We start from the raw sequence: 21089 nt of genomic DNA, 5'->3' as shown, positions 1-21089 counted from the left end.
ATATTTAAATTTGATTGTTTTTCACAATCCAATTTTTTGACAGAACAATAATTTAAAAAGTATGGAAGTCATTTTTGAAAACCTTTTAATAGCATTATTTTTTAAATAGTTTTTGAATTTGCTTCCAAGTTTTGGACACTCACAAATATTCTAAGTTCTTTAACCAGCTACCAAATCATTTCTGGGGTCAGGGATGGTAGAAAGCCCTGTCATGTGCTGAGTTTTGCCACAGGAGTTGGCTTTGGAGATATTTTGTCTCTGGAAGTTTTGCATCAGATAAGTGGTGACCATGTGGGTAAGGAAATGGTGAACACGACTGGTTCACCGCTCACTATGGAAGGAAAAAGAAAAAAATCTCATGGGCCAGACATGGTCCAGGGATATACGTTGTACACCACCACTTTACATTATGTCTTGATTTTAAGATTCTCATTGATTATTTCAAATTCCTTTGTGGCTTCTCCAGTCCATATCTCTGTGGGCTCCCTTGGTCCTAAATCCCTCTGAGATCTCTACTCCCCTCCAATTCTGGCCTCCTGTACATCTCCAAATTTCATTGGACACCCTTGGTGTCAATGCTTTCAACTCTCAATATTGTAAATTGTCTCCCTAAAACTTTCTACATCTCAACCTCACTCTTTCAAAACTTTCCTTAAAAACTAATCTCTTTGAGCATTATTTTGGTCACTTGTCCTAATGTCTCTTAATGTGATGGTGTCATTTTTTATGTTGTTTCTGTGAAATGCCTTGGGTTAATTTTACTATTTTAAAGTTGCTGTACTATGAAACAAAACAAAAAAGAAATTCAGGAAACACTGCACATATGTTGGAACAAAGCATATATTTCAGGTTAAGGACTTCTCATCAGAATTTTTTCCAGGTTTGATGAAAAGTCATTGACCTTAAACTTTCAACTTTTAATTCTCATTCCTCAGATGCTACATTACTTCCCAGTGTTTCCATATTTTCTGTTTATATTTCAGATCACAGTATTGTGCAAGTTGTACTTTACAACATTACAATAGTGACCACACTCTAAACAAAAGCACATCATTTTCTGTAAAGTACTGAGGGCACCCTGAGGTTGTGGAAGGGATTATGTCTTTTTTTTCTTATTGATAGCTATGTTTTTGGCTGCTAGGAACCTGGATTCAAACAAACATTCAAAGCAAATTTCATAGCAATGCATATTTGTATGATTTCGCTGACTAGAAAGTGGAACCAGTTTTCTGAAATTGCATAATTAACTCATGATATAACATCTGTCTCAACTCACTACCATGAACTCTGGAGCCTTAAAAACTGAGATGGAAATGGACAGAATGCAATACTTAAAATGAATGAGTGGAAAGGGATAAGATTAGTTTGGTGTACAACAAGAAAATTTCCTTTCCTTTTTAGATCTCATCACATAAAATGTGGGATTGTTAAAAAAAAAGGTTTACAGTTTGACTGCACTGTGGAAAGAAAGTCCTGATAATTAATTGCAGGTTATATCTTGTTGATAATTTGTTTAATCCTCCATTAAAACCATTGTGAAAAGTCCTGACAGTTGTTGCTTGCATTTAATGAAATCCTTGAAACTTCAATAGTCATGTGGTATTCATCTTTTATTTAAGAAAATGCCAAGATCTAAATTCGATGTTGTAATCTAATCTTACAATATAAATTGTTTAGGGTTTCTCCTACTCCTAAAACTCCCATTTAAACTTCAGTTTACTGCTTGCAACTGTCCTCAGTTATTCCCCATATTATTTAATACAACTGCCAACTTAAACCTGAAAAAGTGTTGGGCACATAAACAATACTTCAAAGCTGACAGAAGTATATTAAAATGTATATCACTATTTTTAATGGAAAAAGATCATTTGTATTTTTGCTTGCAGAAGGCAGAGTGAATTCACATTCCAGTACATTGAAGTTTGTACCAAAGGCATTGAAAAATTACTTACAGGCTGGAAAATTCTGTTTTGTAGCACAGTGTTTATCTATTGCATTAGGGATCTGAGCCAATTTGTCCCAGCACTGATATTCTGTCATTTTTGCGCACATATCTTGTGCAAGAATTCCCCATTAAGCACAAGTAATTTCAGTTGTCCTGTGATACAGCTAAAACTAACCTGTTCTTATACATGTCAGGCCTGTACCTCTTAAAGGTGGGGTGGGCAGTGAATCCAACCACTGCTAGAAGGCAGTGTGAATTTGGGGAGCTCTGACAAGTGCAGACCCTGGAACTAGCACCCAATATCATTGTCATAGATGTTGAGATCCTAATGTAAAGATGGACGCACTAAGAAAAGTCCTGCCTGTTCAGGGTCCATGAGGACATCAAGTGATGAAAGGCAGAGGTGGCCAGATAGATCAATAAGCTTGGTGATGCCCCTTGATCCCAGTATTGGGAAGAGGTTTATTGATCTCACCCATCTGGTCAAATGTCAGTGGAAACAGCAACAAATCTTGAAGTTCCACTTGCTACACTCATGCACTTATTTCAACAGTCACATGCACAGATCACATGTATCACTCCTTAAACACATTTCAAGCTATTCAGCCATTGCAGGCGCACCATACATATACATTGCTCTTCATGATTTAATCTCTTCGGCACAGTAGTGTAGCGGTTAGCATAACGCTATTACAGCGCCAGCGACCCAGGTTCAATTCCCGCCGCTGTCTGTAAGAAGTTAGTACGTTCTCCCCGTGTCTGCATGGGTTGCCTCTGGGTGCTCCGGTTTTCTCCCACATTCCAAAGACGTACAGGTTAGGAGTTGTGGGCATGCTGTGTTGGCGCCAGAAGAGTGGTGACACTTGCAGGCTGCCCCCAGCACATTCTCAGCAACGCAAAAAGATGCACTTCACTGTGTGTTTCGATGTATGTGTGACTAATAAATAAATATCTAGTATCTATCTATCTCTTGCAAGAGCAAGTGGAACACAATTATGGACTGCAGTAGCAGACTGGTAAGAGGTGCTTCTGTACCCACAGGCTGAGTCATCCAGGTGCTCATGATCATGGGCTCAGCAACTAAAGAGCTGGTGGATTATAATGGAGTAAACAACGGTTAAAGACTGATTGAAGAGAAGGACTTTTATTTTACATCACTTTGGATATCAGGGTATCAGCAGCAAAGCCAGCATTTCTTGCCCCATTTCTACACCCTTGAAGGTGGTCGTAAGCCATCTTCTTAATTGCTGCAGTCCTTCTGGTGAAGGTGGTCCCACATTGCTTCTGGGGAGGGAGTTCCAGAACTTAGTCACAGCAATGATGGAGGATCACCAATATATTTCTATGTATTGTGTGTGACCTGGAGGGGAACCTGTAGGCAGTGGTATCCCCATGCACCTAATGGTAGGCATTGCAGGTATGGCACTTGTTGTTGTATTTGTCTGGGTGAGTAATGGAATTTTGTAGCTGGTGCACATTGCAGCCACTGAGTGCTGGTGGTGGAGGGACTGAATGTTTAGGGGGATTTAAGGTGTACCAATCAAGTGGATGCTTTGATCTGGATAGTGCTGGGCTTCATGAGAACTTCTTGGAGTTGCACATCCAGACAAATGGAGAGTATTCAATCATATTTCTGATTTGTGCCTTGTAGATGATGGAAAAACCTTAGGCTGTCAGGAGGTGAGTTGCTCACTACAAGATACCCAGCCTCTTTTGCAGCCTTTGTGTTTATGTAGCTGGTCCAGTTGAATTTCTGACCAATGGTGATTTGATAGTGGGAGAGTCAGTGACTTGAACACCACTGAATACAAGGATAGGTGGTTAGACTATCTCTTGTTGGAGCAAGTTTCTTGCCGCTTATCAGTTCATGTCTAAATGTTGTCCCACTCTTATTGAATGGAGTGATTCAAGTTGGCTGAGAATGGCCTCTCTAATGATAGGGATTTCAGGAGGAAGCTATGATGGATCATTGGCTGAACATGGTTGCTAATGCTTCAGCCTCTTCTTTAGCACACACATGCTGGGCCCCCACTATTGTTGAGTTTTGAGGATGTTCTCGGAGCATCTTCCTCCCGTTAACTGTTTAATTGTCCAATACTATTTGTAACCAGATGTGGTAGGACTGTAGAGATTTAATTTGATCCATGGGGAACACCTGTGCTGTGCTGTGCTGTGTTACATTGCCTCCATCGTTCGTTGTACTGGTCCAGACAGAGAATAGCCTTTGAAAAGCTAAAAACAGCAAATGCTGGAAAATCTGAAATCAAGAAACAGAAAATGCTGCTGATATTTCAGCAGGTAAACCAGCAGCTGAGGATAGAGAAACAGATTTAGCATTTCTATCTCCATGGATGCTGTCTGACCTGCTGAATATCTCCCACAGTTTCTGTTTCTATATCAAGAATGGTCACATGTAGCATAAGAGAAATAAAAAGAAAAATTAACTAAAGTGGCTTCGTTAAAAGTAAACAAGGTATTTCTAAACTGGATGCTGACAAATGAAACTTCTTTGCTTTGAAATACACATTTTATTCCTTTGAGGGGTGTTTTTAGCTTTGTCACAGTGGGCCGTGGTAGTGCTGAATTTGAAATGTTTGCTTTTCTTAGTAGTTACTTTGTTTGCAGGAATTCTCATAAAGTAGAAAGCATGACTAAATGCTATCTCCTTTAGACCCTGTCAGTCCTCCAGATGCTTAATTTGTATGGTTCCGCTGACACTTTAACAATACTTGATGGGAATGTAGTTAGAATTTTTTCACCTACAACAGTTATCACCTTCAGTGATAGATGAAGCATCCACAGTCCACTTTTTCAATCCCAAAATGCTTTTCCCATTGCATTGATAATATTTTGGTGCTGGGGAAAGAGCAGTAAATGACACAACAGTAATTCTGGTGGCACCTATTCATTTTTAACACTTACGTGCACATGTGTTCATTTCTGGTGTTCGGACTCCATAATATCCACTTGGACAAGAAGAGAGACAAACTCCAGTCTGCTTCATCCCATTTCTCTCCAGAAAGAAGAAAAGTCTGGGTTTACATGACAGACATCCATTAAAATCAGAACATCGATTGCACCCTTTCGGGCAACTTTGGCTCACACCTGTACTCGCTGGAAAAAAACAACAATAATTATTGTCTAACTGGCTATTAACATTCTCTAAATGTTCAACTTATTATACTTTATAATCAAAATTCTAACAAGCTATCAGTATATTTGTTATCATTCTTTGCTGATGTAATGAATAGCTGTTAATAACCATATAGTGCTGGTAAATTGGTAGCTCTAAAACATTAACATATAGAGTTAGACAGCGGGCCCTTCAGCCCAACTTGTCCATGCTGACCAAGATGTCTATCTGAACTAGTCCCATTTGCTTGTGTTACGCCATATTCCTCTAGGCCTTTTCTATCCATGTACCTGTTCAAATGTCTTTTAAACACTGTAATTGTACTCGTCTCTACAGCTTCCTCTGGCAGCTCGTTCCATATACCCACCACCCTCTGTGTGAAAAGTTGCCTCTTAGGTCCCTTTTGAATTTTTCTCTCTCACCTTAAATCTATGCCCTCCAGTTTTAGCTTCCCCTACCCTGGGAAAAAGTCTGTAACCATCCACCTTTTCTAATCGCCCCATGATTTTATATACCTCTATAAGGTCACCATTCAATCTCCTTTGCCAATTGGAAGAAGTCCCAGCCTATCGAGCCTCTCCTTATAACTCCCTTCAATTCCGATAACATCCTTGTGAATTGGTCTGGACTGCTGCTTAGTCTGCAATTATGGTTGAAGGAGACCAATCAGAATGTTATATGTCTCAGTCCAAAGTTCTTGATAGTTTCCAATTTCCAACATCAAGTTGTCTATATTACTATTCCACTGTATTCACCTCCACTACTTGGAATATGTCTTTCTATATGCTAATCATTATTTATGGAAAGGATAATCTCCTGATGTCAGCCTTGAATATGCAAGTTATTGGTGTGAACTTGTATTTCTTACAAATTATTTGAATATTCTGAACTTGGATATTCATACAAACTTGAATCCCTCAATAAGATTACCCCTTCATTTCATCCTTGCTATTTTGGGAAATCCAAATTATTCCAGTCTATCTTCATCATAACACAGTTATTTAACTCTAGGAATCAGCTTATGTCTCTTCCCTTCATTGTCTCCAACACGTGAATATCTTGAAGAGGCAAATATCTTCAATTTCTCCTTGAATATCTCCCTTTTGTCTTGCTGACCAGAACTGAAAATTATTCTCAAGGTATAAGCTGAGCACTGAACAATATGCCGAAGATTTGCTTTATAATAAGTTTACTATGAACTTTACCTGTGGGTTTAATTGATTATTGCTCTTCATTGGTACCCTATGTTCAGCATTAACTTCAGGATTCCTGGGTCACTTTCACCTTTACCTTTTTGCTATTGAAATGCCCTTTATTAAGTACTAATGCTGCTAAGCTTTCACTGTGCAAAAATATATTCAATATAGCATTGGATAAAACTGCATTCAACCAGTATTTCCAATTATCTATTGAGTGACAAACCATACAACTTTCTGAAGAATAGTAGGATGGTAATTAAGTTAATGGACTAACATCTAAAGGCCTAACTGTTAACTCAGAGTCAAGAGTTCAAATCTCATAATGGCCGTGGTTAGAAGGAGAAGTTAAATTAAGGTAATTAAATAAATCTTTAATTAATAACTAAAATCAATACTAGAGACTTGGAGTGAACATATTGTTGTAAAATTGATGTGGTTTTCTAATACTCTTTAGAGAAGGAAATCTGCCAATTTTACAAATATGGACTATTTGTGATTCCAGACTTAGCAACTGCCCTCTGGCTTCAACAGCCTCTCAGTTAAAGGAGCATTTAATTATACACAGAAATTGTTGGTCTATTCAGCATATCCTAATCCCATGAGTGAATGAATAAGAAAACATTTATATGGAACCTTTAGTAGTAAAACAGCAATGTGCTTAACAAGAGTATTATCAAAAAAGAAACATTGGCAATTGGCAACTTTGGAACAGGTGATTAAAAGTTGGGTCAAAGATTTTAATTAACATACTTTAAAAAGAGGATATTGAGAGGACTTCTAGACTTCCTAGGAATAAAAAGGCATTGTCCTAAATGCTGGAGTGATGAAAATCAGGGATGTGTAAGTACCCAAGTGTGATGGGGTAAATGCCACAGAGACGCCATGGCCAAGAAAGTGCACCAGTTCCTCTTCTTCCTCAGGAGGCTAAAGGAATTCGGCATATCCATGTTGACCCTCACCAATTTTTATAAAGTGGCCTGGTCAGCTTGGACCAGGAGAAGGCCTTCGACAGGATATCACACACGTACATGTTGGACGTGCTCTCCAAAATGGGCTTTGAGGAGGGAATCAGGAATTGGATCCAACTGCTCTACACAGACATCTGTAGCGCAGTCCAAATCAATGGGTAGGAAACAGACAGCTTCCCCATCAAGTCTGGAGTCAGGCAGGGCTGCCCTCTTTCCCCTGTCTTGTTTGTGTGCTGTATAGAACCCTTTGCTGAATCCATCAGGAAGGACGAGAGCATCAGAGGGGTGACGTTACCAGGCAGTGAGGTCACCCAGGTGAAAACCTCCCTGTACATGAATGAGGTCGCCGTCTTCTGCTCGGACCCAAGGTCAGTTCGCAGATTGATCAGCATCTGTGACCAGTTTGAGTTGGCATCAGGGGCCAGAGTTAACCGCTTGAAGAGCGAGGCCATGCTCTTCGGCAACTGGCCCGACCGATCCTACGTCCCCTTCACAGTCAGGCCTGACTATCTGAAGGTGCTGGGGATCTGGTTCGGAGGAGCTGGGGCGTGCAACAAAAATTGGGAGTGGATTGGGAAGGTGAAGCAGAAAATGGGACTGTGGGAACGGCGCTCCCTGTTGATAACCGGGAAGAACTTGGTCATCAGGTGTGAGGTGCTCTCAGGGCTGCTGTACTTGGCGCAGGTGTGGCCTGTTCCTCGCACTACCTGTCCTTCCTGGAGAAGTTCTTCCAGACCAACACCTTTGACCACAAGTCTATCAGGCAGTGGTCAGCACGGAACGTCCTGCAGATACTGCAGGAGAAAGACTCGATGGACTCTGTGGGGTGGTTCCCTGAGCAGACTGTCCAGACCATCTGGCAAAATGCATCATTGCCAGAACTCATCAACAAGCATCAAGACTTTGCTTGGCTGGCGGTGAGAGGGGCCCTCCCAGTCAGATCCTTCCTGCATGGTTGGAACCTCACTCCCAGTGCGCGCTGCCCCCAGGAGGACTGCGCTGAGGATGAGACAGTTGCCCACCTCTTTGTGGGCTGTGGGTTGGTGAGGAGGGTGTGGTGAAAGATGCAAGGGTCCTTGTCACAGTTCATCCCCAGCAGCTGCGTAAGAGAGGATTTGCTGATCTACGGGCTGTTCCCGGGGACACACACAGAGACGGACATCATCTGCTGCTGGAAGGTCATCAGCTCAGTGAAAGATGCCCTTTGGGCTGCCTGAAACTTGTTGGTCTTCCAGCACTGTGAGATGTCCGTAGGGGAATGCTGCCAACCGGCACGTTCCAGGCTGCAGGAGTACGTGCTGAGGGACACACTGAAGCTGGGTGCAGCCAACGCAAAGGCTCAGTGGGGAAGGACTACAGTTTAGAGTTCTTCTGCCACTGGAGAGGGAGGGGCGGAGTCAGGCGAGAAAGCCCCTAAATATTGTAAATACGGGACTGGGTAGCCCCCAGGGACCCACACGTGTGGCATCGGTGCTTTTTTTTATATAGAAAAAGGTAACACTAATGAATGATCTGTACAAGAATGTAAAGGCTTGCACTGTTTTATAATTGTATATAGTTTGTCTTTTATTATGAATAAAGTTTATTTTAGAATAAAAAAATGCGCCATAGAAAGCATCCTATCCAGATGCATCATGACTTGGTATGGCAACTGCTCTGCCCGAGGTCACAAGAAACCGCAGAGAGTTGAGGACACAGCTCAGTACATCATGAAAACCAGCCTTTCCTCCATGGACTCTTGTCTACACTTCTCGCTGCTTGGGTAAAGCAGCCAATATAATCAAAGACCCCACCCACCCTGGACATTCTCTCTTCTCCCTCCTCCCATTAGGTAGAAGATACAAAAGCCCGAAAGCATATCTCACCAGGCTCAAGGACAGCTTGAGACTAAGACTATTGAATGGACTTCTTGTACAATAAGATGGACTCTTGACCTCACAATTTACCTCATCATGGCCTTGCACCTTATTGTCTGGCTGCACCGCACTTTCTCTGTAACTGTAACACGATATTTTGCATTCTGTTATTGCTTTTCCCTTATACTACCTCAATGTACTGATATGATGAAACGATCTGTATGGATGGCTTGCAAAGTTTTTCATTATTCCTTTGTATATGTGGCAATAATAAACCAATTACCAACATGCAGGAATTGCAAAGATCTTGGATGTTTATGTCTGAATAGAGGTAGGAATAATTAGGCCATGGGATAATCTGAAAACAGGGGTGTGAGTTTTAAAACTGACCCGATATTGGGCTGAGTTCCAATGTAAAGATAGTAAGCAATGGAGGCAGTTATAGCACAATATAAATGCGAGATTATTTTTAAAATAGTGAGAGAATGAAATATGGTTCTCAAAAGGATTTAGATCTGTTTGTACACAAACACAATTAACATGTAGGCACAATGAGCAATTTTGAATGTAAATACTATGTTGGTCTTTATTGCAAAAGGTTTGAATAAATGAATAAGGTAGTCTTGCTACAATTATGTAAAGTTTAGTGAGACCACATCTGGTGTGCACAACCTCAAAACTCTCTGCAGTTTACCCTTCCTACTGAAAACAACGCACTTACCTTGACACAATGAAGCTTCATTCCAGGGATGAAGAGGTTGCCTAATGAGGATAAATTGAGTATTATGGGCCTACTTTAGAGTTTAAAAGAATTTAACAAGAACAAAAGAGTACTAAGAGAGTTTGACATGGCCAACATTGCAAAGTTAGCTCCCCCAGCTGGAGAGTCTAGAACCAGGGGTCAAAGTCTCAGGTTAAGTGGCTAGCCATTTAAGACCATAGGAGGAAATGTTTTCATTCAGAGGGTTGTGAATCCTTGGATTATTGTACCTGTGAGGCCTTAGTGATTGTGTACTTTCAAAGTTGAGACTGATTATTGGACACAAAGGCAATCATGGGGTTTAGAGATTGGGTGGGAAAGTAGATGAGATCGAGGATCAGTTGTGATCTTATTGAAGTGATGGAGATATTTTTAGCTCCTATTTCTTATATTTTGTTGTTCTTATGAGTTGAAAGGTTATTTGTGTTTTAGAAAATAGACGGCAGTGTTTTAGTTCACATCACATTTATGGAGGATGGAGAATTAGATGCCAGCCCATTGAGCTTGGGTGCAGTCAAAACTAGAGACATCATTGTGGGATTCAGCAGCAGATGAATTGAGGCTGAGTAGAGGCGGTTGAAGTTCTGGAAATAGAGTTAGGTAGTCTTAGTGACATAAAGAATATGGGGTTGCAACGTGTCCTAATTAGATAACACAGAAAGATTAAACAAATCATTAAAACAAAAAATAGTTAGTTCACTGCTGTTGGTCTCTTTAGTACATCTATTAAGTATGTATGTCTTAGGCAAAGTCTTTTCCTCTACTTTGGCCCAGATAAAATATCCAACACAGTTACTATTATTACTCTAATACAAAACAAGAGTAGCTTCTGAAAATGCCTTATCTCTGCCATAACTATTTACTGAATGCCAATGGCAACATTTTAAATGATCTTTAAGGCAAGCATTTTAGCTGCAGTACTGAAGACTTACACTCCACAGTTACAACACTGGCATCTATTCAACAATTTATAAAACTCTGGTTAGGCTGCATCTGGAGTATTGCATTGAATTCTGGTCACCCCATTAAAGGAAGGATGTGGAGGCTTTGGAGAAGGTGCAGAAGAGGTTTACAGGATGCTGCCTGGATTAGAGGGCATGTGCTATAAGGAGGAGTTGGACAAACTTGGGTTGTTTTCTCTGGAGTGGCAGAGGCTGAAAGGAGACCTGATAGGAGTTGAAAAGATTATGAGAGGCATAGGTAGTGTAGACAGCCAGTATCTTTTTCCCAGGGTCAAAATGTCCAATTCTAGAGGGCATGCATTTAAGGAGAAGGGATAAATTCAAAGGAGATGAGCGGGGCAAGTTTTTTTACACAGAGAGTGCTGGGTGCCTGGAATGCACTGCCAGGGGTGGTAGTGGAGTCAAGTACGATAGAGGTGTTTAAGAGGCTCTTAGGCAGGCACATGTATGTGCAGAGAATGGAGGAATATGGACGTTGTGCAGGCAGAAGGGACTGGTTCAGTTAGGCATTTAACTACTAGTTTAATTAGTTCGGCACAACATCATGGGCTGAAGGGCCTGTTCCTGTGCTGTACTGTTCTATGTTCTAATGTGAAAATTGCTTAGGTGTGTCCTGTCACAAAAGGCTAGACAAGTCCAATCAACTAATTACCATACAATCATCACCAAAGTGTTGGTAGGTAGTGTTGGCAGTGCTATCAAGATACATTTTCAATAATTTGCTCATGGTGTACTTTGGTGTTCACCAGGATCATTCATCTGCAGATCGCATCACATCAGGAAACAACACTGAATTCCAGAATTGAGATTTGTGACTGCCCTTGACATCAAGGCAGCAATTGACTGAGTATGAGGAGTCTGGTGAAACAGAAGTAAGTAGAAAGCCAGAGGAAAACATTCTGATGGTTGGAATCATACTTCACATTAGGAGCTCTAACCATATCCTAAGATGTTATCTGTATAGTAAAAATACTATATAGTATACAGGTCCAATTTAAGACGTAAAACATTTTGAATTTTGTAATCTTTTCTGGCTTCCCTTTCATATAAATTATTTCAAGATAATTATCTCATCTATTCATTTGAAATTTATTTTGAATTACATGGATAATTTGGAGATTGACCTACAGATGAAGTGGTAATTAAAGCCAAAATAAATCTTTCGTCGCAGAAACTCAATGAAATGAGCTCCACATTGGCTTGTTGGTTCAGTCTAATATTTTAGAACTGTCTCCTGGGAACATCAACTTCCAAATAATGCCTCAACTTAATTAAAAAAGACTCGGTTAAGTATAATGTAGCAACTCTTAGAAATCCAATCCAAAGGGACAAATTAAAAAATTGAACAAGAAATGGATATTTAGTATGTTTGTAGTAAACACAGAGCCCTTGGCACATAGTTTTACAGCGTCTGGTGGACTACAAAGAGAGAGGGCAAGATAACTTGCTGAAGAAAGGAAATTTTAAAAAGCTTGCACTTCTTGTCATTTTGAACGGCTGGTCATAAATTTCCACTGGCAATAATTATGAAGTTTGTAAATAGCCTATCCTCTCACCTGAGATCTATGGTTCAGGAAACAGAGGTGATAAAACTACCAGGAAAATTAAACCTCTTTTTTTGCTCAAGGCCAGAAGGAACTATCTCACACTGTGCTTATAGTAAAGAATTCTTTTTCATTATGCTTACATACCACATGCTTAGATATAGGTTTGTCCAGACTTCAAAACGCTGCTGGGAGGATGTTTCCTCTCATGGTAAAGTCTAAAACTAGGGGGCAGAATGTCAGAATAAGGGGTTCGTCCATTTAAAATGGAGGCGAGGAGGAACATCTTCTCGCAGAGTGTCCTGAATCTTTGCAATTCTCTGTCTCAGAGAGTTGTGGATGTTACATCATTGAATATATTCAAAGCTGAGGCAGACAAGTCTATTGGGCAGACGACGTTATGGGGAACAGACAGGAAATCGGAGCTGAAGTCAGGATCACATCAGCGGTGGTCTTATTGAACAGCGGAGCAGGCTTCAGGGAGTATATGGCCTATTCTTTAAAAAAAAGGCGCAATACTAGGTTTATTAATCTTCAGTGCAGAGCCAACTCTCAGCGCATTTTCAGAACCTTATCACATCACGGTGGAGTTAGACTCTCCCTCAGCTCTAACCTCAAGCAATTTGCATTGGCTTCCTGCAGGGGTCTCGCGCGACTTAGCTTGAGTGGGCTCCGGAAAGCGTTTCAGCCCAGTATTCTGTATCCAATTCCCACTTTGTCTCGACGTAAAAATGACAATTAAAATTTCAGCAAAGCTGAAAGGCGTGCACTAATTTTCGCTCAACGTTTCTCCTTGAGGTTTAAGCTGGCCCCAACTGAACTTTGCTGGTCCCAATTGAATCAGGTGTAATTGGGTGATGTTCATAATGCACAATCTCAAAATTTACTGCTGTTCGCGTCCACCTCTCCCACGCATAATTGTATGGCGACAGTACCGATCAATTGAAATTGATTTGCATTAAATATCCATAATTTTCCCTGACGCGAGGCTCTCCTGTCTCCCTGCGGTAAGAGTTACTAGGCAGATACAGCAATATCCCTTTTCAGGATAACCTTAGGCATATTTAAATAGGCCGATTGTTCTGGGGATCTCATGCGATGCAATTGAGAGCGCGGTATCTGGAAGTGAATGCTCAGCGTAAGCAAACGGTTTGTGGATTCAGGTCTCTGTGGACCCATCACATTTATATTGCCGAGTTCCAGCAGAGAGCAGAGGTTGTTTAAAGCACCAACACTGTTAGCAAATGATGTGATTCACGTGTATTTATTACTGGGAGCAAATGTAAACAAAAGTTACACATCAAACATCATGCCTGCAGTCACAATTTTGACCCGTCGATAAATTTACATTAACTGGAGAAAACTCTGAACGTAAGATTTTTGTTTACTTTGGTCGGTTATAGAGCACATTGGCACTAAAATTACCTTGCGGGCGAAAATGATACAATTAACGCGGTAACAATGCAAAAGTTACGGCATCAGAGTTAGGGCTACCTTTTCTAAACCAATGGGAACTCCATGTGGCTATCCCTCTGGGAGAAGCAAGTGAGAATAACCTTTTAAGGGTTCAATCTGAAGCACGCATTCTCGAGCTCAGGACACTGAATCCTGCATACACAGCGGCTGTGGGAATCACCAAATTTGCGTGGATCACTAATGAATGAACATATCCTCTTTTATACGTGCTTTGTTCAAGGTGTATGAAGATGACAGTTGGGTGGTTTTCTCGCTTTTTCAAAATCCAGATATTAGTTTATCTAAACCAAAGCCCATTTTTGTGTGAATAAAACAAAAGTTGTTGATATTTCAGCCTGGTATGTCGATGTAATTTCTGAACGTTGCCCCGAAAACCACAGACACTGTCTGTTCAGCCTATACAAAACAAATCAGTGTTGTTATTGTAATAGGAACTGTTGTTGTGTTTGGACCTCACCATCCCAGGGCTTGAGGAGGAAAGCTATGAATCACTTTTATCGTCCAAAATGTCAGTGGAAGCAATAAGCGGATCAAAACGCAGCACAAAGAAGAAATACGACAACGTGATACAACTGTTGCGTTTTGAAAAGGCTAAAAATGTCTTTCCCACGGGGAAATGTCTTGGGCATAGAGTGGGGTGGGGAGAGATCCGTTTGAATTTTTACCCCAACCCAACATTAAATCATCCGTGTATGTAGAAGGCGGATCACTAATAGCATCTGAACAAAGTTAGGAATCATATAATGTCACTGTACGCTGGTTGTAAAAAAGTAAAAAAACAGTAGACATTTTAAATGAACACGCGTCAAATGTTTCCTTCTAACACAACCAAACCAGCTGTGGGCATGTTATTTATGAAGTCCAGCTCCTTAGAACAGTTTTTTTTCGGTGACAAGAGAATGTGCCTTTTCATTAATCTGCCTTTCATTCCTGTTTACACATATTTGTAAGTGAACACATCTGAATTAGATCCTGCACTCAAACTAAGATGAGCCGGTTATTGCTAAACGTTCGTGGATCGAAGGTTGAAGTGAGATTCTGGGCGGGGCTGCTGATTTCTACATCTCTCCTGCCAATGGCGCCCAATTTAAATCACCAGGAAAGGTTCGGATACCTTGCCATCAGAAAACGGACGTTATCTTGGGAATATTTCTCAAACACCCGTCTGACATTCACAGCACATAAATGCAAACGTATACAGGGTTTAGGCAAGCGTTGACACCACAGTATCCCTTACAGAAGAAAAATAAATCGCTTGTTTTTTAAGAAAACTTGATGGAGCCTCTTGAGTTTATAGGTGAAAAGAACCATAGAACAATACAGCACAATACAGGCCCTTCGGCCCACCACGTTGTGCCGACCTTCTAACCACTCCTAAGACTATCTAACCCCTTCCTCCCACATATCCCTCTATCTTAATAGAAATATCTCCCCAAGTCTAGCACCACTCACCCAGACACGAAAATCCTTACCCAGGAAAGTTTACTTAGACCCTCCACACGGCGTCGAGGTAAATATTCTTGTTTCAAATGGACAAACTTGAAAGCTTTTTTTGAGGGAGAAGATGGTGCGACCCACCCCCACTCGTTAGTTAAGTGGCAGGTTAGGTGAACCCCTGCTTTTACACAACCTTTCACTCCCCATTTCTGATTAGCTCTTCCATAGAGTATAAAACGCTATCTTGACCATGTGGGTACATCCCTGATGTAAGTAGATCGGTACCAAATTCTTGTTGGAACTATGCCTCACAGATTGGGATTTCAGTGTAACTCTGTGTTTCGGTTCCCAGTGCTTTGAAGACAATTGAATCTCAGCTGTGATGTTAATGTATCTTCTCATCGGCTCAGTGTCAGGCAAATCCAATGGGATTGGAGACAATTTCCTCTCATCGAGTACTTCAGCCATTTGGGAATGATTTTTTTTACCCCCCAGGCTAACCTCTTGTTGCTGAGCGCCATCATTCAAACGCCCGCAGGTTCATTATATTTACATTGACCAAGCACAGCCATTTAATACCAAGGACTGGAGGGTATCCTCGTCCAATTAATCATTGCAGAAACGATTAAACGGCCATGTTAACATCAAAACATTAGTAAATGGCCGGTCCATTCCGCGAGTTTTGTTGGATTGTTTAAAGATTAAGTGTTTTATTTAATCAAAGAAACCAGCAAAAGCTGCTGCGTTCTCCAGTGGAAACATAAGAGCACAGATCTATTTCTGCTGAACGACCTCACACTGGTAAACTCGCACACGATGAGATGAGAGAATTGGGAGCACGGCTTCTAATGAGGGTTGCCCCCGCCCTCTTCAGCCGCAGGTATAACTGGGGGTGCCCGGAGTTGCCTGCGGTCAAAATATCCATCGCATTTCAAAAACTTGTTTTGATTTGGTTTAGAAAATTAACTCAAGTAAAGGAAAAGAAGTGCCTACCCGTTCTTCCTTCTGTGAGATTACCTACGCAGATAAAGGAGGGGGTTTTAAAACCAGCATCTTTCGAGGATGTGTGTGAGCGCTGAACGCTGGGCTTTAAATTCTAAAATAAAACGAGTTTCCTTTACCCTGCACCGCGAAAATTAAATACAATGTGGTCGAACCTGGAATTAAACTACCTAAAATAAGACTAGATTAATCAGATTCAACCCGCTTTCTGACTCTAAATATTTTAACACATTAAATGTATTTCCAATTTCTTAAGTGATCATTCCCCTTTCACTTGATCTGGCTAGGGTGGCAAGAAAATGATCCCGAATAATGACTGTTGTTGAGTTACCTTTACAAACGTTAGAATTACTTGTAAATACCGGCATTACAGCTAAATCTCTGGTAAACTATTAGCTGTGTTACAAAATGACGTTTTCCTCGCCAGAATCGCAATGGTCTAATATTGACTAATTATAGAGTAGATTAAACAAAATGCTTCCTACACACTTTAGTGGGATTTCAGGTTTCTATATAAACGGATCATTTTTTTTCAGGGAGTGGCTAGTAACGTGGTAATAGTACATGTCCCTGACATCAGGCTCTCCTCTCGGCGGTCACGGAAGCACGTTTAGAAATAACATTTTCAAACACAAGATGTCGCAGTAGGTGTTGGTTTCAAAGTATCATATGTATGAGAAAGAGCGAAGGACAGGCCTTCGAGCGGTGTTTACTGGCGGAGCCAGGCCGCTGGAACGTCTCGCAGCAACAGGCGAGCTCGCTCTTTCTGCAGGAATTTCCCGAGACTCGCTGCTGCTTGGTTTAGCACATGGGCGGGGAGAACCTCCAGCACTGAGCGATGAATGTGAAATAGGACTCCAGCGGCTGGTCCCATACACCATTTGAGCATGCTGTTGTAACACTGGTGCCACAGCAGTAAAGAGCTGAGAAATTGCTTCGTTTGTACGGGCGAATGGCAGAAAATGTTCCTCCAGATCAGTGCTCTCAACTAAGCCTCATTTGGGGTTCCATAGCATATGATATGTAAACCCTGAGGGCGAATGATGTTCCCAGACGTACGGCAATTAAAGTGTGGCTGGGATTATAAACTAATATGTCACATGTAGTAAGGGTTTAGTCTCATCGCTCACTGGCTCCTTGTGGATGGACTGCTTGAGTCCAATCTCAGCTCTTTGCTTCATTCACTAACATTCTCTTGGTCAGTGAACCTTCTTCTTTCCCTTTAGAACAATTGCTCCCCGGGCGCTGCCTTCCCCCATTCCATGCCCACTGAAATCAAGATTCAAACGTTCACCCACTTGGAGTAACTGAGTTTTAGGATTGTTAAATTATATTTTAACTGGGTTCCCTCCCGCTGCCCATGCTTGTACATTCCAATGCTGGCCTTGTGTATTCAACACTCTGTGGTCTACCTCTTCGCCTCTCTTGGCTTTGCTTCTTCCCCGTTGTTCTCAGTAATCACACGGATGCCAATGTTACCCTTTAACACAAGGATATTGGGTGATCTTAAACACAGAGGCTCGCCTGAGCACGATGGAGCAGTTTATAGGTCTGGCTTCCCAGACCATTACCTGGTGGAACTGGTTTGCTGTTAATGGCACGCTAGACTATTTCTTTCGTGGAACTAGGTACGTAAGTACATTCTAGTAAGTTGTGTGTTTCTGAGACACTCAAAGCAAAGATATGTTAAAAAAAATTAAAACATCTTCACACGCAACACTACCAGAGGATAACGTGCACATACCAGATGGACTGTCTTTTTTCAAAAAAAAACAAAATGTGCTGTGGGGGAGGGTGAAGGCTATTAGATGGCCGCATCCTTTGAGCTCCGGTTGTTTTACAATTGTGTTTTCTTGCGATAGTCTCAACATGAGAAAGGCGCTCAGTTTATTTTTCGAGGTGGGCCATGTGATCACAGATGATCACACGAAGATGGGAAGCTTAAAGAGTACGGAAGACTTTATCCAGATTTTAATCACTGATTTCATTCTGAAGGGTCTCTTTCTTCCTACAGTTAGTAAAATCTGTAACAACAATCATTCCTCAGTGGGCCGTGCGTGGAGATGCGCTAAAATCGTCGATCCATAAAACCAACGCACCCTTTATTTAGAAATTGATATTTAATATTTTTATAAATACCTTTCTGAATATGTAATAATCATCTGCAAAATCTTTTCTTTCGGATCTTCCTCAACACACCATGTCTTGTGTTTAACCAACAACCTTTTGGCATATTGATATTGAATGACATTAAAAGGTTGAGTGTTGAATATTTTTGTCTAAAAGAAAATAAACATCCCGACTAACATCTTAATTTTATGGAAACGTGTTCGAGATATATTCTATTTCAGTTTCCACAATGCACTAAGGGGTAGAAGTCCAGCTGCGAGGAGTGTCTGTCAGTAAGTTTCAGATTACATGTAGTTGACCAAAGAAATACTCTGCAGTCAAACAGAAGAAGCACATTAGCTCCGCGATCTCAGGGCGATAAGCGAAGTGTCAAGTACAAAAACGTTCTCAGCCGCAGAGCTCCATCTGATGAAGGAATACACGCTTATTGGTCCGAATTTGGTGAACTGATTACCCGTACCCTTGACCTGCAAGTTTTTTTTTCTCTAAATATTATCGGGCGAGAAAGGATGCTGTGAGCATTTGGGTGGTGGCAATGTGTATTGTCCTTTGGACCGGGAACATTTTCCCTTCGCAGGTACTCAAGAAGGTCTCAATTTCACACCCCATCGAACCTTCCAGAGAAGAGCACAGGGACCCACAATATGCAGTTAATTTTATTTAATTAAACATTTCTAACAAAGTGACACACTGTCTATCGCCCCCCACTTCAGTGTATGTACCTCTGCCATCTTTTCGCGAAACTGCTTTTTCTATAGTTACTAAAATAGTAAATTGCTGGTTTCACATCTACCCCGACTCATTGGTTCGCTGGATTGCCCAGCGTTGAAACTGATCTGTAATCGACAAGCACCTCGTTGTGAAAGGAATCCCGCTGTTTGGAACGAAAGGCGAAATTTCACTCACCCACGGAATTTCTTTTCAATGGAATGGGAGAACGGCAAACGGAAACTAAATGCACACTGATTTTTTTAAAGGGCATCTTTTAAAGATTACACGCTGTTTAGAGATGATTATATTCAATGTATTGAAGTGTCTACTGACAGAAAAGTTAACTGAAGTTGCTCAAAGTGTCTTAATACTGCGACCAAAATCTCAATTTAGACGACAAAATTTGAAAGGGAATCTGAGTACAGAACAGGGGAATAAAGAAAATAAATGTAGCTGGAAACTTAAACAGGTGTAACAGTAAAAAAATCAAACTTACTTCGTCTGTGGCGCCTTCCTCTGGAGGCGTTTTGGCTGCCAATGTATTCCATACAGTTTAATAAAATTAGAACCACAGAAATCAGTTGAAATTGCATAGTAACCTGCGGGTGATGGCTCCTGAAAGCAACTACTGCAGTAACTCGGAGCACACTCGGAGGGGAACTTCCAGGATATTCCTCGGCCGTACAAGCAGGCACTAGCTATTGATGCAGATGCGAGCAAAAAAAAAGTCAAATCTATAATGCTACAACTTGTAGACAGATCTGATGGAGGGCCCCGGAATCACTGGCCCGAGTTGTATGTAACATCTTGCAGCCAAGTGTTTTGGAACCCTTTTCATAGAACTCGGAGTGCCGGGTCTCACCTCTTTAAAAAGAAACGCCTTGGACAGCCCCAGACCAGGTCCCGTCAACATCTGCTCTGCCGACACCCCTTAAAAACTGTCACATTTAACACCTTCACAGCCATCCAGTTTTCAGCAGTCTGAACAAATGCCAATTTTTTTTTCAAAACTTGGGTAAGCCTTTCTGGAATAATGTTCTAGCTATCTGATTGCAGTTCATCCAGATCCTTAAATCACAGAAAAAAAATCTTAGATCAGCAGTCTAACTGAAAGAACAGAACCATTTTTTAACTAAACAGGCCTTTCAGTTTTTTTTATCAGATTTGGTTTTCTGCCATTTCCCCTTAACACTTTTAAAGAAAAAGGCAATGGAAAATATCTTCAGACTTTCCCCACTCTGCATAAACCAATCCAAGCCCTTTCCAGTATTACGGGGATTGCGGAGTCTTCCTTGTGCCAGAGGTTCTCGATAATGCCAGCTTTACGGTGCCGCGCTAAACGTCTCCGGAGCCTCCCCAGTCATTGCTTCTAATCGCTGAACATCTGTAGGCTATTTACAGAGTTGCTGCTTCTTTCGTTCAATGAGAGTGGGTGTGAAGCGTGTATGCAGTTGAGCGCTGAGATTTCTCTCAGCACAGCGCGGCTGTCCTTCGCACTCTTGAGGGCGATATGACTGAGGGGAACAGGACCCGGCAGATCATATGACGTGAGCGGGCGCAGTGAACCTCCACTAGCTAGGATAAGGCTCTGTCTACTATATTTGTCTTTTTTTCAGTAAATATGGACTGGCCTCGCCCCTTCTGCTGATTGAATTCTGTACTGATTTCATTAACTCCCCCAAAACCGCACACATTCATTCTTGGAAGTCTGTTGGTAGGAATGCTGCCTCGTTTCATACATTTAAGAAAGTATTAGTTAGTATTTCATGAGTGCCACATAACTAACAGAGCGTTCCACCTTCAGCAGAATATTCCCTCCCACCCCCTCCAGCTGTAATAGATGGGGAACCATTAATAAAGTGGACACAACATACTTACATTGAGAAGAAGGGAACGTAACCTTGCCCCGTGCAAAGGAATCCTTCCGAGTACTTTTTCAAAATCTGAATATTGACCAGTTAAAGGG

At 41.3% G+C, this 21089-nt stretch overlaps 1 protein-coding gene across 1 annotated transcript in view; it reads right to left on the bottom strand.

Moving 5' to 3' along the window:
- rspo3 (R-spondin 3) overlaps positions 1–20569 on the bottom strand; it is a 54169-nt gene extending 33600 nt beyond the window's left edge. Inside the window, exons 1-2 of the mRNA XM_052024837.1 lie at positions 19620–20569; positions 4868–5059 (exon numbers count right to left, since the gene is read on the bottom strand). Coding sequence (XP_051880797.1) covers positions 4868–5059; positions 19620–19716 — 289 coding nt within the window. The 5' untranslated portion in view covers positions 19717–20569. The remainder of the gene's footprint in view (positions 1–4867; positions 5060–19619) is intronic.
- Between the last annotated feature and the right edge of the window lie 520 nt (positions 20570–21089).

Source organism: Pristis pectinata, chromosome 10 (genome assembly GCF_009764475.1).
Source record: "Pristis pectinata isolate sPriPec2 chromosome 10, sPriPec2.1.pri, whole genome shotgun sequence".
Lineage (NCBI taxonomy): Eukaryota > Metazoa > Chordata > Chondrichthyes > Rhinopristiformes > Pristidae > Pristis > Pristis pectinata.
The sequence above is the reverse complement of the archived record's forward strand: the minus strand, read 5'-3'. Positions and strand labels throughout refer to the sequence as shown.